Genomic DNA, 26,044 nt, shown 5'->3' with positions numbered 1-26,044 from the left:
ATACAGCTGTTTCCACTCATCAAGGGCACATACTTGTGAGGCCTTGGCATGTCCATGCGAGAGGTGAAGAAAATAAAGTCCCTAAAGAAGTACTAAAGCTTTTGTCATTTTAAAAAATCATAAATGCATTTCATACACCACCCCCACCCCCCAAACTAATACCTCCTTGTTGAGACTTCTGATTTTCCCAGGAAATGGTCTATTATATGGAAGCCCCATCATCATGCCCTCTGCCTTGAGGTTTTGGGGCCAGCCTGGCAAATGTGATAGGAAAGGTCTGCGTAGAGAGAGGTCAGCCTCCCCTTGCGGCATGGTTGTAGCCTGGTCCTGAGTGCTTCCTCAACTCCCCAACCCCCTTTGTCACGTGGACTTGACTGTTAAACAGCAGCAAGACAGTCATTTTAACTAGGGAAAAGTGAAAGCTCCTGTCACTATTGGGAGCACAGCCCTGGCTTACCCAAATGGACAAACCTAGATAAAGTTATTGTAATGCACTCTCTTGTGTTTTTATTTTATTTTTTAATGCACTCTCTTGTACTTGATAAACAGTTTGGAGGAGCCAGAAGTTAATTGAACATCTCACTTCTTTCATCTTTAACCCTCTCAATTTCTTATTCCATCTTCAGGAAGAAGCCAGTAAAGCAATGGGCAAGAAAACTTTAGAAGGAGTCACCGATGAAAAAGGAACAGAAGGTCAAGTGATGGAAGAAGAGAAACCTGAAGGCCGTGTATGACCCCACGCTAAGGAGGGAAGAGAGGCCTAATGAACTCAGCCCCCTCCTCAATAGGCTTTCACCCAACTCAGGACTAAGCAGTGTTTAATGTAAAGTTTGTTATAGTCTATGTGATTCTGGAAGCAAATGGCAAAACCAGTAGCTTCCCCAAAACAACCACCCTGCTGCTGCCCAGTGCACTCATCGAGGGGTGGCATGGGACCACTCTAGGTGGCGCAAAACATGGAAATGACTGTTGGTGTGGAGAGAGTGAACCAACAGACCAAGTCCGGCTCATTTCAGTTTATGTCAACTTTCAGTATCCAGTTCAGGGTCCCTCGAGATAATCATAAGTTGGGGCTGTCTGTTGTGTTTTACATTTGATTGCATTTGATTGAACTTTAATAGCACTGCCGAAACCTGAAAAAAAAAAAAAAAATGCTCAATGAATTTCTCCTTTCCTATAGTTGGGTGGGGTGGGGGAAGGGGGGTGAGGCTTTGTTTTTTAAATGAGTGAAGTGCTACAAATGCAACCTGTTGCATTTTTAACCAACAGAATCCACAGTAGAGGGTCCGATCTCCCCTCAGGTACACAGTAGCGTCACAGACTTGGAAGCCAGAACTGCAGAGGCCACTCGCTGGCTGCCTTAACCTCCTCCTAACCCCCCTCGTCAGCACAGCCTCCTTGTGAAGTGGGTTTCTACCGGGCCCCGCTTGTCCCTCGGGGAGGAATTCTGTCATTCCCAAAGCACTTCTGCAATGGTAGTGAGCAGACGGGTGTTTCTGGATTGGCTTTCCCTGTTTTGTATGAGGTTCTGAGTTGCTGAAATGTGAAAGTAGCAATTAGAATTGTGCTTTCCCCCCTTCTCTATTCCTTTTAAATAATGAGTACAGTCCTGCCTGCTTGCATTGCTACTGTTGAGTTTCTTGTTTCCATTCTAATTTTTGTTATTAAGAACTTCAGACTTGTTCTTATAATGTCTGAGACCTGGAGTGGATTTATTTACATATCCATTTAGGATTGATGCAGCTTTTTTGTCTTCTTTTTTAAATTACTGGCACATAGACATATATATACTGGTTTATGGAACTTCATTTACACTCCTATATCATGCCAAAAACATTGACTTCTTACTAAGTAGTTTAATTTTTAAAAACAGAATCTGTGGGGCCGGGGAAAAAAGTAGTTCCTCTTCTACATTAAGGGTTTTACTTGCAGGTTTGACACGCAGTTGCTTTTGCCCCTGCGCTGATAGCTTCTTTGTTCTGGTGTAAGTTGTGGAAAGAAGGATGGAAAACAGTTTCCCATGCAGGTACATCTAACCCAAATCTCCAGTACTTGGGCATTGAATTAGGGCAAGTCTTAAATATGTACGTGTAGCTGAATTTTAGTCCTTACGGGTAAATGAGATTGAGCATGGCTTTCCGTTTCCACAGCCTAAGAAATGCTCATGGGACTGCATTTGGTAACCCATGGAACGGTTCACTTAAACCTGGGACATCTCAGTTTTCTAAACCTTAAAGGAACACTGGCAGTTATGTTTTAGATTATTTTTTTATTTTTATGGTGGTTTTAACCAAACGCTTTCATTGTTAGGTTAGGACACACCTTAAAACCTAAAGATGAAGTTGTTTCCTTTTATACCAGTTTTTTTCTCCATGAACAAATGGAATTAAGTTGTGAGTTTTTTCCTTTCATTGTAACTAAAACCCCTCTAGTTTCCAATTTATGCTTTTGTCTCTTTTGTGAAATATTTCTTATAAAGTCCCAATCTTACCTAGGAAATATGAAAAGCAAAAATTGATTTTGCTTATTTTCTTAACTGTTTGATATTTGTAGCTCTGTTGACTAGAGCATGATTCCAAGGAGGCCAAGAGTGAGATTTGATCCCCAAAAGGCCGGTTAGCTTTTGGCAGGTAACAGATAAAAATACTATTCCAAAAATCAGAGTATCGCAGCTAGCTGTCTCCCAAGTGTGTGTTATGGGTCAGAAGAGGGGCCTGGGTAAGACTGTGGAGGAGGGAGGGAGTTGGGAGAGAAAGTGTGTGAGTGGCTCTCAGCAGGTGATTAAGATGTGCCCATCACCACTCAAGAAAAAGCAAGTTCACATATTCTTGTATCAAATTCAATAATCTTAAAACAGTTTGTGGAGAAATCGCTGATACCTTTGAACCGTCTTTTTAGACTGCACACAGAGTGAGGAGTCAGCATATGATGAATTAAAAACAAATTCTTTTGTTTTTTAAACCATCATTTAGATGTACTTTTTTGTGTCCCCTAAATAAATTGGAAAAAAAAAGGTGATTTCCCATTGTTCTTTGTTTTGCTTAAATAGCCTTCAGGGAAAGTTGTTTTGGTTGGAAAGCTGTGGTGGGGCAAAGTTGAAGAAATGAGACATCAGAAAAATTGGAAAGAGACAATATTTTCATGCTCTTTAATATACAACCTGAAATCAGTATTGGGGTAGAGGCAGGGGAATTATGCATCTTTGTTAAAATGAACCAAATAATTGGGAAAATAAGATTTTGTTTTTTTTATTAGCTGGTGGATAACTCTACCTTTTAAACTGATTTTAAGGTAGGTTCAGTTTTTTTCTGTGTGTGCCCTTTAGTAAATATGTGAATTAGCATATAAATAAGCATATTTGAGGCAATGTTCTATGTTAAGTGTCCTTTCTTAAGTAGCATATTTCATCAGATACTCACTGGTATAGACTCTGAAGGCCTAAGGAGATGATGCCTCCTACCCTTCAATCCTAATTGACACTGCAAAGGCAAGGTGTGAGGTGCTGGGAGGGTGCGGGCCTTTCACAAGTGGGAGGGGAAAGAAGTAACCATTTTCAAATAGTGCTCAAGGGAAACTCCTTTACCAGGGCCTAACCAAAAAAGAGGAAGGACCCCTGGTGGTGCAGTGGTTAAGAGTTTGGCTGCTAACCAAAAGATTGGCAGTTCGAATCTACCAGCTGCTCATTGGAAACCCTATGGGACAGTTCTACGCTGTCCTATAAGCTTGCTATGAGTTGGAATCGACTAGAAGGCAGCAGGTCTGGTTTTCCTTTTTGTTTTACCACTGAGGCCTTACAGACTGGTTGACACAGGTTCAAAGCCCCCTTTGGTCTCAGAGTTCGTTGCTTCATCTCTGCATTTGAATTAAACTCTTCCCTCCTTAAATTATTTGGCAATGAAATAATTTCCTTTATTTGCATATTTTTTCTAAACACATAGTGGTTATACAAGGGACCTGGAGGATGAGCAAGGGAAAATTTTCTAGCTGTCAATTCGTGATGTCAGTAATCCAGAGGCAGCCTGCACCCCGTTCAAGAACAAGGAGCACTGCCAAGAGCTTTGCCTGTGCTTCTTGGGCTTGTTTTTGATTTTTTGTTTTGTTTTTTTGTTTTTCTGGCAGCACTTTGAACTCCCTTCTTTGGTGTGGTGCTTTGGAACCCTAACCCTAACCCAACCCTGGGATACTGTCACCACCACTGGTGACAAAATGCGTTGAACTTGAGCTGGTTTGTCAAAATCCCAAAACTCTGAACTCCCCTACCTAGCTGGACCTTTTTTCTATCTCCTGGCTGCTTAGGCATTTGAATAGCAGTGACTGACAAGTGTGCATATAAGGGCATCCTCTAATGGTTGGAAAAAGCTTCTGGGACCTTCAGTGTTACTCTTCAGATTTCTGCTCTTACATGTCTGACAGAGGATTTCTGTGGGAGGTAGGAGGGACATATGAAAAGAAGACACTGTCATCCTGACACTGCTACTTGCATAATTTTCTGTTGACCTGTAATTGTGCATAATCTACATGTGTGACCCTAATAATGCATTACAAGAAAGGGTGTCACTGAAAGTAACTCCCAAGGCCTTTGACAGCCTCCTGTTGCAGCTGACTTCTGCCTCCTGATGGGACAACTCCAGCACAGCCCAGAATGCAGGGGTTCTGTGTCAGCCGCAAGTGAGGGGACCCAGGAAGGGGAGGCAGCCAGCCCATGGTCATCCAGTGTCCCGAGCCCATACACAATTCCAACATAGTTTTTCATTTTTGTTTTTTCCTAGTCTGAGGCATGATTCTCTTGACATACGGATTGAGATGTTGGTAGTTCCTTAAAATCTCCAAGCATTTGGTAGAATTGAAATGACAGCAGAGCCACAGGCCTCTTATTCTACTTTGGAATCGAGCTAATGTGGGAAATTCACCCAAGTGTAATAAGGACAGGTAGTGGATTTGTTTTTTAAAGCATGTGCTGGGTAAAGAAACTTCTGTGTTTGGGGTTCTTGTCTTTTCAGGTCCTTTATAACTCCTCACCACCCATCACCGTGGAATCCTGATTAGAGCAAGAAAAAAGAAAAGGTTTTCCTCTGCACTCTGCCAGTTTGAGCACACACTTGGATACCCATGCCTGAAGGGATGCCACTTTTTTCCTAACATAAGCTCAAGGGCAAGTAGTGAAATCCTTAGTGATCTGTGCCCACCAGCCAGGCATCGACAAGGGTAGGATAGGTATGAGCTGCTGCAGACAATGCAGAGGACAATGCCCTGCAGCAGCAGATGAAAACTGGTCACAGCTTCCATTTGCTGAGTACTCGCTAGATGCCAGGCACTTAAGTCCTCTTTCCACTCACCTTCCAAATACAAAAAGAAGGTGGCTGCTGCATTTCCACCTTCCGAAGGAATTCTGGGGCACATATTTCCAATTTGGCTTAGCTGACAACATAGGCCATAGTCTCTAAGCCTTTCCTGACATGTTAAATACTTCCAACCTGTGTCTTCTTTGGGATAATGAGTTTTCATAAGGTAACGCCTTGCTGTGATGTGTGCTGTCAAGTCAACTCAGATTCACAGCGACTCTATAGGACAGAGTAGAACTGCAGCAAATGTTTTCAAGGCTGTAAATCTTTACAGGAGCAGATCTCCAGGTCTTTTCTCCTGCAGGGCAGCGGGTGGGTTTGAACCGCTGACATTTCTTTTGCTTAGCAGCTGAGTGCTTAACCATTGTGTCACCAGGGATTCTTCACCTTGCTGTCAGCGTTACGATTTGGCCTGCAGTTATCTCCTTAAAGTTTCTGACCAAAGAGGGAAAGTGAGAACAGGAAGTTAATGGTTAGTGTCTTAGTTATCTACTGCTGGGGCTATAACAGAATTACCACAAGTGGATGGCTTTAATAAAGAGAAATTTATTCTCTCACACTCTAGTAGGCTAGATGTTCAAATTCAGGGAGTCAGCTCCAGGGGAAAGCTTTCTCTCTCTGTTGGCTCTGGAAGAAGGTCCTTATCATCAATCTTTTCTTGGTCTAGGAACTTCTCAGTGCAGGAACCCTGGGTCCAAAGGATGTGCTCTGCTCTGGGCATTGCTTTCTTGGTGGTACGAGGTCCCCCTGTCTCTGCTAGATTCTCTTTTATGTCTCAGAAGAGATTGACTTTAGACACAACCTGATCTTTAGATTGAATCCTGCCTCATTAACGTAACTGCCTGTAATCCTGCCTCCTTAACATCATAGAGGCAGGATTTACAACACAGGAAAATCATATCAGATGACAAAATGGTGGCTAATCACACAACACTAGGAATCATGGCCTAGCTAAGTTGGCATTCTTGGGGGACACAGTTCACCCCATAGCAGTATTTGAGGATATGATGATTAATTCTAGTCACTCTAGTCCTACCTATTAAGTTATCTATGACTTTGTATCAAATCTGCATAACCATGTTTCCATACTGAAGACTCCGGATCTTTTTCCACAGTCCAAAAACTTAAGCCCACGTGTGTACTGTAGGTCTCTGTTGATACCAGTCTTCCTACAGCCTGAACACTTAGAGTGGTTTCTAAAATCATGTGCTCCCATCCCCCCACTGAAAGGCATAGGAACTCCTTCATTCCTTTACTCCTCACCATCCCCAGGACCTAGAACATAGTAAACGAAGAAAAGAAAAACCAAACCCATTGTTGTTGAGTCTGTTCCAATTCACGGTGACTCTGACTACCCCATAGGGTTTCCAAGGAGCACCTGATGGATTTCAACTGCCGACCTTTTGGTTAGCAACAGATCTCAACACTACACCACCAGGGTTTCCAAAGTAGATAATAAATGAGGGCTCTTGAGCTTTCTCGTAAAGCAGCCTCTCATCTCAACCTCAGTGGCCCGTCTACATCCTTGTGACTGACTTTTTTTGAGATGTGGAGGCCAGAACCACACAGTCCTCCAGCTATCCCTGCAACATGCTTTTGTGTCTTCAATTTCTTTCCAGGTGATGAACCAGCAACAACTTGACTTTTGGAGGGGCCATAACTGCAAAGTTCATGATCTTAGGGCCACAATGATCCTAAATCTATTTCTAGGTCACAAAACTAAAGAGTTCATCAGCCTAAACAGATCAAATGTGAAGAGATTTTTCCTTACAAGTGTTTCTAGAACCATACTCCTGGCCCTGGTGCCCTGGTCAGCCAGCCAGGTAGACCCCAAACATTTATGGCCACTGTTGCAAACTAGGAAACCCTGGTGGTGTAGTGGTTAAGGGCTATGGCTGCTAACCAAAAGGTAGGCAGTTCGGATTGACCAGGCACTCCTTGGAAACTCTGTGGGGCAGTTCTGCTCTGTCCTACAGGGTGGCTATGAGTCGGAATTGACTCCATGGCAACTTTTTTTTTTTTGGTTGCAAACTAGGCACTGTTCCACATGCCAGGGACACAGAGGTGAAGGCCACGGTCGCTTGCACTTACGCAGCTCACTGACAAGTGAGAAATGAGGCACGCAGATGGCTTGCCCCTGCAGAGCATCTGCTACTGATACCTACAAAACCTGGGGAACACAGCAGACAGCTCCATGCTGCCGCTTCTGCTTCCCTGCTCAGTCTGTCTTGCTGGGGGCTGGTCAAGCCGGGGCCCACCCACAGCTCTTATCAGACCCTTATTTGGCATGTGACCTTCCACAGTCCCCTCTCCAGCCGGCCACTGTTCCCCTTCATGCTCCTTTCCTGGGGTCTGGGCTGTAAAAAATGCTCTGATACGAAATACCCCCAGGCCCACCCTGGGCTCCACTGGGCCCTCTGGTGCTGGGCTCAGCCTGAGTGGCTTCTCCTGGGGGCAGAATCTTAATCTCCTCCTCAGAGCAGGCCCTCACTTTTACAAGGTACTCCAGGCAGAAGTCTGGGGAACAGTGAGCAACTATGCCCTTAGGTCCATTTTTCAGGTATTTGCCCACTGGACTGCAGCTGCAAAAGACCCAGAAGCTTCCTTTATTTTCAAAGCAACAGGACAGGCACTCCAGGCCTAATGTTTACTGCACAGCATTGGGTTTCAGGGAAACATGTTTTTCATATGTCTTAATTAGAGCTAGAACTAAGCCCCTCAGAGGGGTGTCATTTCCTGACTATCCCTGGGAAGCACCACACGCCTGGCTGCCAACATGCTCTGCACAGAAAGCTGCTCTGTTCTTCCTCTTCTCTTTCTCTCTCTCTCACATATACACAAAGTCACTCATGGTGTAAGTCACTATATGGGTTTCTAAGCTTTCTCTGAACCCAGCTATGTCTTGTTGACAGAGTGAGTTGTGAATATGAGTGTACAGTGAGGCTCTGCACCCTTTAGTTGTTACCAAACATGATATTAAATAAACAAGCCATGCCACTTCTGGGCTGTGAGTCTTGACTCTGGGGCACCCTGAGTCGGCTAGTTGATGGCCAAGACCAGACTTCCTGTAGATGGTGCTACTCACCTCTGTGATGTGATCTCCTGGTCCCAGCTCCAACATGGCTGTCCCTCAGAGGGTCCTCAATTTGAGGAACCCAAAAGTATTGCCTACAGGCCTCTGATGCAGTGGCAGGAACACTGGATGAGGTTCCAACTCTGTGTTGACAGGAAGTGATTTTGGCCAAGTCACTCCCTCCTTCATAAGACCTCGGTTTCCTCACCTGTAAAATAGTAATAGCTGATATGTATTAGGAAACCTTGGTGATATAGTGGTTAAGACCTATGGCTGCTAACCCAAAGGTTGGCAGTTCGAATCCAGCAGGCGCTCCTTGGAAACCGTATGGGATAGTTTTACTCTGTCCTATAGGGTCGCTCCGAGTCAGAATCGACTCGATGGCAACAGGTTTAGTAGGATTATTTATTAAGGTAACAACACCATATGCCAGGAACTATGCTCAGGGCCAAACAGACACATGGTAACCCTGGCAGGCTAACAATGTGGTGCCTTATCAAACCCATAGCCTTCAAATGTTTGTTCAATGTTTATTTGATAGAGGGAGCAGTGAGAACTTGATTTCCTATTACTAAAAATTATAGATAGAAAGATGCACTCATTTACTTTTACTGGCCACAGTAGAGTCAGTTGTCTGAACAAAAGTGGATTTTTTTTTTTTTAAACAAAATATTGCCCTTTTTTTTTTTTTTTTTTTAAGATTTTTGTTCCTTCAGTTTTTGGCTCTGCTTTTCCAAACCAGGTAACTTCTTGGGAGGCATATTGAAAGAACTCAGCATTTCAATAATGAAATGAGTCACTCCTTCCCTGAGCGTTATTCAGGCTCCCAATTTCAGCCGAGCACCCCGCCAACTTTCAGCAGGCGGAGAGGGAGCCTGCACGGGAGCACTGGAAAACACTCAAAAGATAGGCGGGCGTTATTTGATCAAGCAAAGCTTTCATACTTTGCTGGCTGCACAGGATCCATTTACATTTCAGCAGTTACATAAGGAGACACCTGCAGAGATCTGAGTTAACTGACACATACTTTGATTTATTGAAGTGATTTTGAAAAAAAAAAAAATTAGGGAATATTTCTAACGTACAGATGAGTAGAGAAAATAATGATGCCCATGTACCCATCACCAAGATTAAACATGGTCACATTTTTGCTATCTTTGCTTAGGAGGGTTTATTTTTAAGAAATAAAATGTTACAGATACAACTGAAGCAAGTCCCACGTCTTTTCCCCCACCCACCCCTCATCGGAGGAGCTGGTGGGTGTCATTCCCATGAACGATTTTGCACTTTTACTGCTCGTGCGTGAATCCGCAAACAATCTGGTCTATTGCTTTGGGTGTTTTACATGCATGATAGTTATACAGTCATCTGTCATTCTTTTGGCTGCTGAGCGTGTGAGTCTGCCTTGTATGTAGGAGGCAGAGAACACTAGAGAAGCTAAAAGGCCAGCTCCACTCTTGCAGCCAAGGAATAGCATGTGACCTAGGCTCTGCCAATCAGACCCACTACCCCTAGTGTAACGAGCCCTGGTGGAGCAAACGGTTAAGTGCTCAGCTGCTAACCAAAAGGTTGGCATTTTGAACCCACCCAGGGGCTCCACGGGAGAAAAGACCTGTTGGCCTGCTCTCATAGAGATTACAGCCTGGAAAACCCAATGGGGCAGTTATACTTGGTCACATGGAGTTGCTATGAGTTGAAAATGGACTCATGGACACCTCATAAAAACCCCTAAGGTGGAATCCTGCACAAGTGCTGCAGAGAAGCAGGGGTCACCCAGAGGCAGAGCAGTTGTGGAATAGATAATTTCCAGGTAGCACAGGAAATAGTTCCAGAGGCAGCTTTTACTGTCTAAATCCAACAGTGACGGTGGTGGGACCTGGGGTTTGACTGCAGTCCCAGGGTTTAGTCTCGGCGCTTTGTTCTTTGGCGTCCCTGGGTGGTGCAAATGGTTAATGTGCTCAGCTACTAACTGAGAGGCTGGTGGTTCAAGTCCACCCGGAGGCACCTTGGAAGAAAGGCCTGGTGATCTACTTCCAAAAAATCAGCCCCTGGAAACCCGATGGAGCACAGTTCCACTCTGACACACATGGGGTCACCATAAGTAGGAACTGAGTCAGCAGCAACTGGTTTCTCCATCCGTCAGCTCTCCTGGTGGTTCTGTGAACTACCCAGTATACCTCCAGTCAATCCTTTTTCTTCATAAATCAGAAGAATTTTCTGTTGCTTACAGTTAAAAACCTGCTTGAAAAAGTGTTATCCTTTTGCAAGTTGCCGTTTTCATTCAACATTATGTTTTTTCATGTTCAAATTGACATATGTGTTTTATTCATTTTAACTGCTGTTACTAATTTCTTGTTGTTGTTGTTAGGTGACATCGAGTCGGTTCTAACTCATAGTGACCCTATGTACAACAGAACAGAACACTGCCCGGTCTTTCGCCATCCTCACAACTGTTGCTGTGTTTGAGCCCATTGTTGCAGTCGCTGTGTCAATCCAGTTCATTGAGGGTCCTCCTTGTCACTGGCCCTCTCCTTTACCAAGCATGATGTCCTTCTACAGGGGCTTTTCCCCCTTGATAACATGTTCAAAGTACATGACACAAAGTCTTGCCATCCTGGCTTCTGAGGAGCATTTTGGCCGTACTTCTTCTAAGACAGGTTTGTTCATCTTCCTGGCAGTCCATGGTATGTATAGTCAATATTCCTCGCCAACACCACATTCAAATGCATTAATTCTTCTTCAGTCTTGCTTATTCATTGTCCAGCTTTTGTGTGCATTTGGGAGATTGAAAACACCATGGCTTGGGTCAGGTGCCCTGTAGTCCTCAAAGTGACGTCTTTGCTTTTTAACACTTTAAAGAGGTCCTTTGCAGCAGATTTACCTACTGCAATGCATCTTTTGATTTCTTGACTGCTGCTTCCATGGCCGTTGATTGTGGATCCAAGTAAAATGAAATCCTTGACAACTTCAATCTTTTTCTCCATTTATCATGATGTTGCTTCTTGGTTCAGTTGTGAGGATTTTTTTTTTTTCTTTTATGTGGAGGTGTAATCCATACTGAAGGTTGTGGTCTTTGATCTTCATCAGTAAGTGCTTCAAGTCCTCTTCCTTTTCAGCAAGCAAGGTTGTGCGTCTGCATATCGTAAGTTGCTATTGAGTCTTTCTCCAATCCTGATGCCCTGTTCTTTTTCATATAGTCCAGCATCTCGAATTATTTTTTCAGCATACAGATCTAATTAGTATGGTGAAAAGATACAACCCTGAAGCACACCTTTCCTGATTTTAAACCACACAGAATCCCCTTGTTCTGCAAACAACTGCCTCTTGGTCTATGTACAGGTTTCTCACGAGCACAATTAAGTGTTCTGGAATTTCTATTATTTGCAGTGTTATCCATAATTTGTTATGATCTACGCAGTCGAATGCCTTTGTAGAGTCAATAAAACACAGTCAAACATCTTTCTGGTATTCTCTGCTTTCAGCCAGGATCCAGCTGACATCAGCAGTGATATTCCTCGTTCTACGTCCCCTTCTGAATCGGGCCTGAGTCCTGTAGATGTACTGCTGCAAATGCTTCTGTGTTACCTTCAGCAAAATTTTACTTGTGTGTGATATTAATGATGTTGTTGGACAATTTCTGCATCCTATTGTATCACCTTTCTTTGAAATGGGCACAAATATGAATCACTTCCAGCCAGTTGGCCAGGTAGCTATCTTCCAAATTTCTTGGCATAGACAAGTAAGCGCTTCAAGTGCTGCATCCGTTTGTTGAAACATCTCGATTGGTATTCTGTCACTTCTTGAAGCTTTGTTTTTTTACAGTGCATTTTTTTTTTTTTCAGTGCAGCTTGGACTTCTTCCTTTAGTACCGTCGGTTCTTGATCATATGTTACCTCCTGAAATGTCTGAATGTCGACCAATTCTTTTTGGTACAGTGACTCTGTATATTCCTTCCATCTTCCCCCCGCCCCATCTTCTTTTGATGCATCCTGTGTCATTCAGTTTTTTGCCCATAGAATCCTTCAGTATTGCAGCTGGAGACTTGAATTTTTTCTTTAGTTCTTTCTACTTGAGAAATGCCAAGCTTGTTCTTCCCTTTTGGTTTTCTAACTCCAGGTCTTTGCACATCTCATTATAATACTTTACTTTGTCTTCTCTAGCCGCCCTTTGAAATCTTCTGTTCAGCTCTTTTTACTTCATCATTTCTTCTATTTGCTTTAGGTACTCTGTGTTCAGCAGCAGGTTTCAGAGTCTCTTCTGACCTCCAACACTTACTATACTGTACTACAATTTGTTTATGTCTGTCCTTCCACTTGAGTATAATAACTTGAGGACCTTGATTATATTTTTACATATTGCTGAATTTCAATTTCCTTATGTCTACATGCTCAACAAATGATTGTTGAATGAATAAAGTAGAGGCGAACTCTAAAATAATGAATGTGGCGTTTGGAGAAGCTGTTACTAAATCTAAATAAGGAACATAGAATGCACCCATCAAATTCATGAGGTGTATATCTTCAAAATCCAGCTGCAGTGAGATTTTAAAAAGTAACATGTACTGATAATTTTTAAAGCAGCAAGATACCAACATTGGTGCGATTTCAGTTTCCCCCACAAATTCACTTTAAAAATCAGATATGTAGTTCTTATTCACTGAAGAAAAAATTTTAAATATATAAAAAGCAAAAAGGAGGAAAAATCATCCATAACCCCATGATGAATATCTGTCCCATGGATCCCAAATTAATTGATACTTCTTTCATCCAATGCTTCACAGCTTCAAAGTTGTGCTCTACTTCCTCAGGCTACCCCCATAATAAGTAACATGTATTATCTAGTGTCAATGAATGGAAGAAGCAAGAGCAGGATAATATATCCCTGGTCCATAATGTCCTTGAGTCTGGGCTGCCTCGGTATTTGAAGCGTCAGTCTCCAATATGTATGGATATATCAAGTTGGCTTGTATTAAGACATTCCTTCCATTTCACAACACTCAGGGCATGGCCGGAGTTCAGGTGAATTCTGACCCCTCGTCAGGAGATTGATGGGGGGTGGTTAGTCTAATTGTTGAGGTTCAAAATAAAAAGACATTAGTCATCACTGAAATGAATACCTATGATTTTTTGAGAGGCTCTCGGAGGTTTCACTTCAGCACCCCTAGATGGCGCAGTGGTGAGTTTTTGTTAAGTGGAGCAAAGTCTGGGCAAGAGACTTATTGAAATATATAACCCAGATTTAAGTAACCGTGTCAATTAAGTACATCACGTTCTTTCCCTTAGCTCTGCCCAACCTAATCCCCTCCTCCCTGAGTCCAGGAGATCATACAAGTTGTAAATAATGGGATTTTGGAGTACAGTGAGGTTGTGAATAGCCCCATTAGCCTGACTTCCATTAAAATAGATGGTTGTGAAATGACTGCTTGTGTAATACGTGATTTGTTATTCTCTAGTTTTGTAAAATGTTACCATTTAGGAGAACAAGATAAAGGGTACAAGGATCTCTAATATTTCTTGAGCTGCATGTGAATTTGCAATTATCTTGAAATAAAAAGTTTAATTAAAAAATGATCCCCAATGTAAAATGGTACAACCACTTTGGAAATCTATCTGGCGTTATCTTAAACAGTTAGAAATAGAACTACCATACAACCCAGAAATCCCACTCCTAGGAATATACCCTAGAGAAACAAGAGCCTTCACACAAACAGATATATGCATACCCATGTTTATTGCAGCTCTGTTTACAATAGCAAAAAGTTGGAAGCAACCAAGGTGTCCATCAACGGATGAATGGGTAAATAAATTGTGGTATATTCACACAATGGAATACTACGCATCGATAAAGAACAGTGACGAATCTGTGAAACATTTCATAACATGGAGGAACCCGGAAGGCATTATGCTGGCGAAATTAGAGGCAAAAGGACAAATTCTGTATAAGACCACTATTATAAGATCTTAAGAAATAGTAAACCTGAGAAGAACACATACTTTTGTGGTTACGAGGGGGGGAGGGAGGGAGGGTGGGTGAGGGTTTTTTATTGATTAATCAGTAGATAAGAACTGCTTTAGGTGAAGGGAAAGACAACACTCAATACATGGAAGGTCAGCTCAATTGGACTGGACCAAAAGCAAAGAAGTTTCCGGGATAAAATGAATGCTTCAAAGGTCAGCGGAGCAAGGGCGGGGGTCTGGGGAACATGGTTTGCGGGGACTTCTAAGTCAATTGGCAAAATAATTCTATTATGAAATCATTCTGCATCCCACTTTGAAATGTGGCATCTGGGGTCTTAAATGCTAACAAGCGGCCATCTAAGATGCATCAATTGGTCTCAACCCACCTGGAGCAAAGGAAAATGAAGAACACCAAGGCCACACGACAACTAAGAGCCCAAGAGACAGAAAGGGCCACATGAACCAGAGACCTACATCATCCTGAGACCAGAAGAACTAGTTGGTGCCCGGCCACAATCGATGACTGCCCTGACAGGGAGCACAGCAGAGGACCCCTGAGGGAGCAGGAGATCAGTGGGATACAGACCCCAAATTCTCATAAAAAGACCAAACTTAATGGTCTGACTGAGACTAGAGGAATCCCGGCGGCCATGGTCCCCAGACCTTCTGTTGGCACAGGACAGGAACCATCCCCGAAGACAACTCATCAGACATGAAAGGGACTGGTCAGCGGGTGGGAGAGAGACGCTGATGAAGAGTGAGCTAATTATATCAGGTGGACACTAGAGATTGTGTTGGCAACTCTTGTCTGGAGGGGGGATGGGAGGATAGAGAGAGAGGGAAGCCGGCAAAATTGTTACGAAAGGAGAGACTGAAAGGGCTGACTCAAGAGGGGGAGAGCAAGTGGGAGTAGGGAGTGAGATGTATGTAAACTTATACGTGACAGACTGATTGGATTTGTAAACGTTCACTTGAAGCTTAATAAAAGTTAATAAAAAAAAATGATCCCCACTATAGTAATAAATTATGGCAGATGAAATGATGGTACATACTTTCATGGATAATTATTTAGCCCTTAAAAATATTATTTATAGAAGTACAATAAAGACATGGGTAAAATTACTTAAAATACATAGTGTTAAGCTACCTGTGCAAGATCAAAACATTCCTACGTGATAAAGCTGTTTTATAAAAAACAGATGTATTGTTTTAGAAAAAAGACTAAAAAAAATACACTGAAATGGTCATAATCATTTTTTAAGATGGAGCAAAAAGAGATTAGTTTGTCTTTTTACTAAATTTATAGACGTCTACATCTTCAGTGAGCAGGATTTACTAATATAATAAGAAAATATATCTTAATTTTCATTTTTTAAAACAGTTAAGAATGTGATCCACTGTACTTTTTCTGGACTTGGATTTTGGAAGTCCTGGAACTCCTCCAGCTTCCAATGGTCTAATAGAGAAACCTGGATTCTGACAACAGTGAGGCACTGTTGGCAGTCAAAATACTTTGTTATACATGATAGAGCCTCTAAGAAGGCATTGTCCAATCCTTAACGGTTTCATTCTGGGTCGAGTCTTAAGTCACAAAGTAGAACTCCATTACATGGCAACTGATATTTTCTTTCCAACACTGAAGATGGTAGACCACTTGGTCATTTCTCTTCTGCCTTGACAGACGTCCCTATATTCTAGGGAGAGCTACGGTTACACTCAAATAATTCAATTAATCGATCTCTGGTTTCACACGTGGTATGATCCATATTTCCAACCCCTAGTTCATACATAAAAGCATGATTTCCAGTTTTTCACCCTTGTCTAAGAACTGGAGAGTCTAGAATATTTTGAAGTCATCCATCTGTGATAGAAACACAAGTACCCATGCCAGACTTTCAGAGAAGTATTTACATGGAGTTACCAAGAAGGCGACCAATAATTCTACTAACCAATAGTTCAATTAATCAGAGAGTAGATTGGAATGTTGGTTGACTACATAATGATGAAACCTAAGCTACAAAGTTTCTTGTCTAATTTGTGAGACTTGCATTTTACACCCATAATTCTACATTAAGTGACAAAGAGTGCTGGTTTAACTCCTGAATTCCAATTACTCCAAGAATGACTTAAACAAATAATGTCCTCGTCTTGCCTCTAAGGGAATGATTAAATAAGAATCCCAAAAGGACTATTATTTTTATTAGTTAATATTATTTCAGCCATTTTGAGGAATAAATTTTCTCTGGCCTAATTAAAAAAATAGATCTTTATTTTTTTTGTTGAAGTTGGTTTTCAGAGCATTCTCTTTCCGTTTCTAGAACTATTTCCAGCTACTGAAATAGCCATGACATTGGAATGAAAATTAAATATTTATTAGTAGTTATGTTCCAGGAACTCAACTGGGTGGTAACGTGAGCGATTATGTAATGTATCCTTCATTCTAGTGATGAGGAAAGAGAAGCTCAAAAGAGTAAATCATTTGACCAAGCTATGGAGCAAGTGTCCCACGACTCTGAACACAATGCTCTTTCCACTCTACCACGTAACTATGTTCATTAACTGAGATCCAGAGTATGTCTGATTAAGTGAAATATTGCTTTGTGTTGGGGGGTTGTTGGAAGGGAAGATAGTAAACTGAAGTGTGTGGAATTCATGGAATGAAAATTCACTTAACTTTTATTCTAGACCCTCTGCTGATCTCAGATAAACTAATACTTTTAATTCCTGGACTTTGGATTTAGGCAAAACTGGACTTTAATGCTAATAATATGTTAATAATTACTACCTCGGGCCTCTTAAAAGCACTACTGCTTAGTCTCCTACCTATTTATTAATTAATTTGACAAATATGTGCTGAGTGCCTAGAACTGTTCTAGGAGGTAAAGCTTTAAGTTCGTTATGACGATTAAATGAAATACTACATCTGGAAGCGCTGCTTGGTGAGAGAAAGATAATCAGTGCGTGATAATAGGGTTTTCTCTCAAGTCGCCTTAGGAAAATCAGCAGGTGGGCTCATGAACTTCTTCACAATGTCTGTCTTCCCACCACAGGTGCTCGTGCGTCACTAGCAGGGAGAGTACAGCGTTAAAACCATTTCTTGTTCTTTGCAAACTGACCAGGGACTTCCCACAGATGCATGAAAAATTTCAGGTACTCTCACCCCAAACACTAAATACTTAGATCCTCACTCCCTAACCTGCTTCACAACTGCAAAGTGTGGTCTCTTAGCTCTCCATACAACCACATCTTGTTTCCTTCCATGAAAGGAGGTTGTCAGATGTTCCTCTTGACCAAACATACATCAATCATCCCGCGCCTCCTCCACCGCCTAGGACCGAACCGTCTCAGTAAATATACCTGCTGGAAACAAGTGATGCTGCTTCACTCTCTATCCCCATTGGTTGAAGAAAATGTCCGTGGGAGCAGACCTTCTTGGTAGTACATCTGCTGGAGACAAGTGATGCTACTTCATTCTCTATCCCCATTGGTTGAAGGAAATGTCAATGACTGGATGGGGATTTCCATTAATGCTTTTCTTCCTTAAAATACCTCAGTGCAAAAAGCTTAATTCCAAAATGGAATTAAGTTGGACAGAGACTGATGAGAAAGATTTGGGGTTTGAGAACTGAACTTGTGGGTGCTGCTTCCGAAAAGAGATGAGGCATTCCTTCCAAAAGGAATGACACATCAGTCCTTTTGTTATCAAATGACGTTTCCTAGGGCAATTATGGGAATAGTGAAATTGCCCCATAAATCCAAACTCTCCATTCTAACTGTCACTTCCTAGTTTGTAACTATACTCGGGCTACCAAAGAAAACATTTTCCTGGCTGATTTCCCTTTCTATCTCCAGCTACCCAATTCTTTTGCCTTTGTTGGTATGGCTTCACTCTGCATGCCCCTCCCAGTTTTTAAGAAGGACTTTCCCTCACATCAGACAGGACTTCTCTGTAATCACCACTTCCTGCCCTCATCCTCCATGCATTGTCCCTGCCTGTAATTTCATTATTCCTTGCCCCTTCTGTTGCCTTAATCAATCTGAAGCATACTCCCTTTCTCTTTTTCATAAATCTTGTGTTCTCACCACACTGAGAACTCCAATCTTTAATTTTTAATGTACTCATAGGCTGGTACAACATTTTAAAATTTGCGCACTTTTGAAAACTAATGTTCCCACCAATTTGTGTTTCCATTGTACTTTATGAACAAATCTATCCCCGCTCTCACTGATTATAGCAGTTTTACGTAGGCTCTGAACTCTTAGGACACAAGATCTGGAGACCCCATTAATTTGTGTAATGCCAGCACCTTGAAGAACACTTGGTACAAGAGGAGCACTAATACATTTAAATCAATATATATTCCCCAAAAAGCGTAAATACTTTTTCTTTTGGAACTTAGGATGTATTTCCCATATTCCCACTGTCACCTCCCAAAGTGGTGTAAAATGTTATTTGCAGAGTTCTTATGAAGATTAAAGGAGATAATTGGAAAATGCCTAAGCAAGACCTATAACTACTGATTTCATTTCCCAACATTGTCCCTGCACTTTCCTGTGATAACCAGCAGGTGGGGAGATGGCCCTCAATCAGTCTCTGTCTGTCTGTCTTCTCTTTCTTTCTTCAATCTTCTGATCTGCATCACAGAGATTAATTTGCTGCCGGCAATGAGATACCAGCGTTATAGCAATTTTCTTTCCATTTAATTCTGGTCAGAGGCTTTGTAGTGACGCCTGAAAAGGAACAAACATCCTTATTCCAGCATTCAACAACCATCCAAGCCATGCTTAAAAACTGGAAAGGGGAGAGTTCTTGACAACCCACATAGCCACATCCTGTTTCTTTCCACAGTTCCGGGTATTTGACCATCTCCACGTGACTCATAATCTGCCGCTTCCCCACTTTCTCACAGGGGCTTGGAACTAGACTAATGTTAGTGCTAATGCTATAGAATTATTTGCTGGAGACAAATGATGTTACTTTACTCCTTGGTTGTACAGGAAGGCAGCTGGTAAGTAATGAGGATTTCCAGAAAGGCCTTTGTCCAGCAAACTGGTCTGCTTCATCCTGAAAGACAGAGCCTAGAACTCAGAATAGAGAGGCAACATGGTGTTCAAGGACAGAGTCTTTGGCTACCTCTGCAAGAAGAAAAGAGATAGTTCTAAAAAGCTCCACATTTTCTTTCACTACTTATCCAATAGTACCTCACATAATTTTTGGAAGGCTCAAGACGCTCAGTACTACTAGCCTTCCAATCTTACTGTCCTCTCCCTAATCTTGAAGCTGTTCCTGTAACTGTGGGACAGCTGGGTTACCAACAGTTCATATCGCTGCTTTCCTTTAGCACATGTCAATTCAGTAGAGAAGTAACTGCTCTGCCCAGCACCCAAGGCCTTTCCTACAGCTGGTCCTCTCCGTTCTTTAATGTGGACGTTCACTCTGGTCAATAGGTCTTCTCCCTAATCCACGTCCTCTTCTGACTCCACCCAGTACTGCTCTTACTTATGTGGTTCGTGACTGTTCCTTTTCCCCCGATGATTTTCTGAATCATCTTCCTTCCTTTTTGCTTCAGGTCTCACTTCTGCAAATGAACTACATTTTCTAGTTTCCTCTAAATATGCCCACCTATATGGGATTCTCTCTTCTCTGATATTCCTAAATTTTGTTACTTTCAAATTAATACCCTTTTGTATTTTCATTGTAATATAATTTATACATGTCTATATTTACTCTCTGGATATTGCGTATTAAGTCAACAACTATTAACAATTACTCTGAACCAGGTTTTATTCTAGGAACTGAGGAGAGAAGAGTACACAAAGGATGTAACTTCTCTGACTCATGGATTTTATGTTTTATGCATGTTTTTTTCTTTCCTAGTAGGTATTGATCTTTCTGAGATTTTCATCCTGGTATTCCCAGGCCCTAGCACATTCTTTTGAACATAGGAGGTGTTCAAATAACTGTTTGCTTTTGAAATTTTACTTGTTATATACCATGGTTCTATAGTCCACACAGGACTTATAATGCTGGACATTTGTAGGTAATCAGTTAAAATGTGCTGTTTAATTGATATCTTTTCATCAAGAGGCAAGTGAGATGACCATTAAGGAACATTTTCCTTTTCTGACTTTGAAAGTGATGATCAGGCAGGTGAATCTCTGCCACCACTCTCCCCTCCCCACTTTGCATTTGCATATTTCAGTTTATCAGCTTCCTAAGGAAGCCTTCTACCAACTGATTTCAAAATCAAATAAGGGTGGAACCTGCTTAATTTATGGAAGGGAATAGTTTAGTGACCAAAAATTTTGACTGGGAACTGTATGCTAGAAAATACTGAACTTACTTAATTGTCAATCACAGAAATATTCCTTGAGCCTTCTGAGTATCCTTTTCTTCAACTTTAATTAAAAAAAAAAAAAAAATCATCAACGTCTGTGCTGATGTTCCTCAGATTTACCTGCCCCTTTCCTTTCTGCGATTTCCAAAATATCTGAGGGGGCATTCCTCTGTCGTCTTTTTTCTCTTTTTCCTAATCACAAATATTGGAGCCCAGGCAGGTGAGAGGCTCCTAGCATCAGCATTACACAGTCATTTTAGGTTCTCATCTGGAGCTCCGAGTACACCACGTGGCACTCACTGGTCTTTCCTGGTCATTTCTCAGTGTCCTGATTTAAATATATTATACCTGTGACCACTGGATAATTATTAATTTTTTTATTTATGATTAATTAATTTTGGATCTTATTTTAAGACTCTTTTTCTACTTCAGGGACATGAAGATATTCCCTAATGTAATCTTTTAGAAGTTTTATATAATTTTTTATATAGAGATATACAGGGAATTATTTTTGTGTACCATGTCAGATAATTGTTAAAATTCCTTTTTTTTCCAATAAAGATATCCCACTAATCCAGCAGCATTTATTGACAAGACCATCCTTTCCTGGCTGCTCAACTGAAAACAATTAGATCATAAAAGAGAACATACTGTATGATTCATTTCACGTAATGTCATTAATCATGTTAAGAGATGAATATTAGGTTGTAAAGTTACACAGAAAAGCAAGGAAGTAATTGCTATACAAGTCTGGATGGCGGCGGGTTATCTCGGGGCGGGCGGAGGAGGCAGAGGAGTGTGGATAGGAAGGAGCACGTGAAGGGATAGGAAGGAGCACGTGAAGGGCTTCTGGGGTGTTGTCCCACTGCTCTGTCTCTTGATCTGGGTGGTGGTTCTGTGGATGTTGGCATGATAATAATTGATTAAGTAGTACATTCATGCTTCATATTTTTTCTGTGTTTGTTGTATTTTATCACAAAGTGTTAAAAATATAAAATATTTAACTTCTCAATCAGTCCTTTGTTATCAGTATTTATTGGCTACTACAAAGTTATTAGCATATTTCAAGGCCCTGGGGATGTATCAGTTAACTGAAAACATAGTGATACAATATGCCCATTGCAAAGCTCTAATGAGAATTCAATAAAATAAAGTATCTGGAAGTGCATAACTCAAAGCCTGGCAGAGAATAGGGATAATTCATTTTTTGATTTCCCCTTAGTTTGTCCCATGACAACCAGAGCTGGGGTAATACATCTCTTTCACAGTCTCCATCTCTTTGCTTATAAGACTAACATAGCTTTTTATTTGTACTTTTAATCGTAGCCAGGGAATTCCCATAGAGGCATGCAAAGTCAGACATCATGTCTCATCGGTCTAGATGCCTAGCTCCTCCAAACCTCCTTCCACACTTTGCTTCACTCTGCAGAGTGTGGTTTACAAGTTAACCACCTAACCAAGTCTAAATTCAGTCCCTTTCTTCCTCATCTAACTTAGTCATCATGCCCTCCCCCACCTTCTTCCCAAGGCTTCAAATAAGACCTTCTGAGCATATGTATCTGCTGGAGACAAGTGATGCTACCTCACTCTTTATCCTCATTGGTTACAGCAAAAAGAAAATAGTTATCTGAAAAGGGTTGGGGATTTCCAGTAAAGCTCTCTCTCTTTTTCCTCCGAAGTGATTCACCTAGAAAAAAAGAAAAAGTCCAGCGCTGATATGAGGACAGAGCCTCTGCTTGCTACCTTCAAAAGGAAAGAAAATGTATTTCTTTTAAATACCTCATGCTCTGCCCTTATTCATCAAATACCAGTTTCAAAGGCACATCTGGGAATCTAAATTATGCATAGTAAATACCCACCTTCCATTCCCATTGTCACCCCACTAATCTTTATGCCCAACCCCTCACAAATAACCTTGGGTTGCTAGAAGTTTCCCTAGTTAATATCGTTTTCAGTTGCCATTCTCATCTTTCTAGCTGTAACTTTTTTGCCAATTTTTCAATGCCTTTACTAGTATAAAAAAAATTTTTTTTTTTTTTTACGAGTATAGTGCAACTCTGCATATCCATTCCGAAATTTTTTTTTTTTTTTTTTTACAAGTATAGTGCAACTCTGCATATCCATTCCGATCCCCTACTACTATTTAACAAGAAATTCCAGTGCCAGTCAAACAAGACTCCTCTCTATCTACCACCTCCAGACCGTACCCTCCAGACCTTAACGTGTTTTTCATTATTGTTGTTTTCCCAGCTGGTCTCTTATCAACCTGAAACATAACCTCTTCCTCTAAGTCTTACTTCCTCTGGGAACTCACAGTATACAAATGTTTCCTTTTTGTTATAAATATAAGTTCATCACTAAAATTAACCATTTTGTTCTGTCTTTAAAATGAATGACTTCAATTTGTGTTTTGATTGTATTTTTTAGATGCTTACGTTGTAGATCTTGCCACATTGTTTTGTATTAACTGCGTACATCTGTGTTTACTGTGGGCTCTAGTTTCCTAAACAGCAGGATCGAAACCCTATGTATCTTTGTGTCCTCATGTTAGAAGAGTCCTTTGCTCATAGGAAGCACTTAATAAACTTTTTGTAGATTGAATATCCCCAAGTAGATTGTATTATGTCGATACACTTATGGTGGGTTCTCAGTTAAAATGGTAAATGATTAAAATATATGAGAAATAGATATCAAGAATATTTTTCTGTGTGAGGGTATTAGATTCAGAAATACACAAAAGAGATACAATTCCTTCCGCAAAACTCTTTTCACTGAATTACTGTTCACTGCTGCTGTCCCGTGTGGCTCCAACAACAACTTCTGCTCTGTGGAAATGAATAACTATTCCTTCCTAGAAACAAAGAATGGACTGACTAGTGGCCAGAGATTAATCAGCCCCAGAATCATATCCTGAATGATATTCCATACTCCTCATTTCATCATTCAAGTATCAGTACAAAAAGTCTTCTAGATGCTGGTTGCTTGGATTGTCTAAAAAACCCACCTGCTGTTGAGCCGATCCCATATGTGTCACACTAGACCTGTGCTCCAAAAGGGTTTTCAGTGGCTTACTAAAAGTGAGTCCCATTCTGTGACAACTAACTGAACTCAGAAATTCTAGCACTACAGAATTCAACCTGCCTGTTTTCAATAGAAAGTTTATACTTCTGATTTCACCTGTTTGTTCCTAAAGGTGTTGGAATTTTCCTGCAAATTTCCCATCAATTAACAAACTAACAGTCTAATGTATCATTTTCAAAATGAATTTAAATGGTTTGTGAAATGTATGTCTAATTTATATGAACAAATTTTGTTAGAGTTCTCTTTAACTGTACTTCAGCATGTTCTTGATATAGAATTACTTTTCTTTCCACTAGGGTAAACTTTATCTTTGTTTTCCCAGATTGTCACATGTTACAATTAGCACAAATTTTAATTTTCTGCTTGTGAAATGATGTAATATCTTCCTAGTTGCAATTACACCCTTGCCAACAATCCTGATTTATCATTGCGGTCCAGGGACATAGTTTCTTCTCGAATACGGGGACAATAGTGACTTATACACAATCTTTCCAAGAAATTTTGAACCTTCTACCTTAACAGGAATATATTTTTCCAAAGTGAGACACTCTTTCTATTCTGAGATGGTCAGCCTGCATCTGGAGTATTGTACTACATTATGGTAAGAAATCTGAAATAATGACTGAGAATAGGTTGGATTTAAGAATTTTGAGGTCACTGTTAATCTTTAATAACAAAGAGAATATGGACATCATTACATAAGTTCAAATTTTGCCCGTTTCCAGAGAAGAGTAATGATAGCGACAAGGGGGATCTTTTGAAGAAACTAGAATTACTATAAAGAAGCTGCCCTAAATTATATAAGATGCTGCCATTCATTAAAAGGAATAGTCTTACTGACTACTCAAATTCATGAACTAAAGTGATAAAAATACTTTTAATGTAAAAGACACCATTGTCTTCAGACATTGAATGTGAGGTAGTATGATACAATGACTGAGCTCACTGGGTTTGGAATCACATATAACTTAATTGAACCTGGAATGTACAATTTGTTAGCCTTGAATCCTTGCAAAAATTGTTTAATCTCTATCATTTTATTCTTTTTTGCCTATAGGGATTATAACGGTACTCATTTCACTGGGCTGATGTGAGAATTAAATAAAAATATGATGCATAAAAAGCTCTCAGTACAATTCTTAGTACAAAATAAAATACTCAAGAATCTCTCAACAAAGTATAATCAGTTTTTATTGCAGGATATTAAGTCCCCTATCACTAGAATATCAAGGCCCATAAAGAAAGACTGCTTGTCAGAAGCGTTGTAGACAGGAATTAATGCATAACTTTATTACTTATTTATTTTCATTGTGCTTTAGGGGTAAGTTTACGGAGCAAATTAGTTTCTTATTAAATAATTAATACACAATTGTTTTGTGACATTGGTTGCCAACCTCGTGACGTGTCAACACTCTCCCCTTCTCGACCTCCGGTTCCTCATTTCCATTCATCCAGTTTTCCTGTCCCTTCCTGCCTTCTCGTCTTTGCTTTGGGGCTGGTGTGTCCATTTAGTCTACATGGTTGAACTATGTGTGCTATTGTTTCTTTTATAGGTCTGTCTAATCTTTGACCGAAGAGTGAACTTCAGGAGTGACTTCAGTATTGACTGAAAAGGGTGTTGGGGGCCATACTCTCTGGATTTCTCCAGTCTCTGTCAGGCCAGTAAGTCTGGTCTTTTTTTGTGATTTTGAATTTTGTTCTACAATTTTTTTCCAGCTCTGTCTGGGACTATCTACTGTGATCCCTGTCAGAGTAGTTGGTTGTGGTAGCTGGACACCATCCAATTGTGCTAGACTCAGCCTGGTGGAGGCTGTGGTAGCTGTGGTCCATTAGTCCTTTGAATTAATCTTTCCCTAGTGTCTTTGATTTTCTTCATTCTCCCTTGCTCCAGATGGGGTGGGACCCATGAAGTATCTTAGATGGCCAGTCACAAACTTTTAAGACCCGAGACACTACTCACCAAAGTAGGATGTGGAACATTTTCTTTATAAGCTATGTTATGCCAATTGAGCTAGATGTCCCCTGGAACTTTAGTCCCCAGTCCTCAGCCTAGTAACTTGGTCCCTCAGGGAGTTTCAACGTGTCCATCAAGCTTCTATGACTTGGTTTTGGTCATGTCGTGCTGACTTCCCCAGTATTGTGTACTATCTTACCCTTTACCAAAGTTACCACTTACCTGTGGTCTAGTTAGCATTTTTCCTTCCACACCTCATCCCCTCCCTTGTGAAGATCAAAGATTGTTTCTTTCTTTGT

At 40.9% G+C, this 26,044-nt stretch overlaps 1 protein-coding gene across 3 annotated transcripts in view; it reads left to right on the top strand.

Annotated features, from left to right (window-relative positions):
• The window catches only part of FKBP5 (FKBP prolyl isomerase 5), a 127,592-nt gene extending 113,880 nt beyond the window's left edge, over positions 1-13,712 (top strand). For all 3 annotated transcript variants that reach the window (XM_064285188.1, XM_064285192.1, XM_064285194.1), the window contains exon 11: positions 627-13,712. In XM_064285188.1, coding sequence (XP_064141258.1) covers positions 627-734 — 108 coding nt within the window. In that variant the 3' untranslated portion in view covers positions 735-13,712. The remainder of the gene's footprint in view (positions 1-626) is intronic.
• The last annotated feature ends 12,332 nt before the right edge of the window (positions 13,713-26,044 follow it).

This window comes from Loxodonta africana, chromosome 1 (genome assembly GCF_030014295.1).
Source record: "Loxodonta africana isolate mLoxAfr1 chromosome 1, mLoxAfr1.hap2, whole genome shotgun sequence".
Lineage (NCBI taxonomy): Eukaryota > Metazoa > Chordata > Mammalia > Proboscidea > Elephantidae > Loxodonta > Loxodonta africana.
The sequence above is the reverse complement of the archived record's forward strand: the minus strand, read 5'-3'. Positions and strand labels throughout refer to the sequence as shown.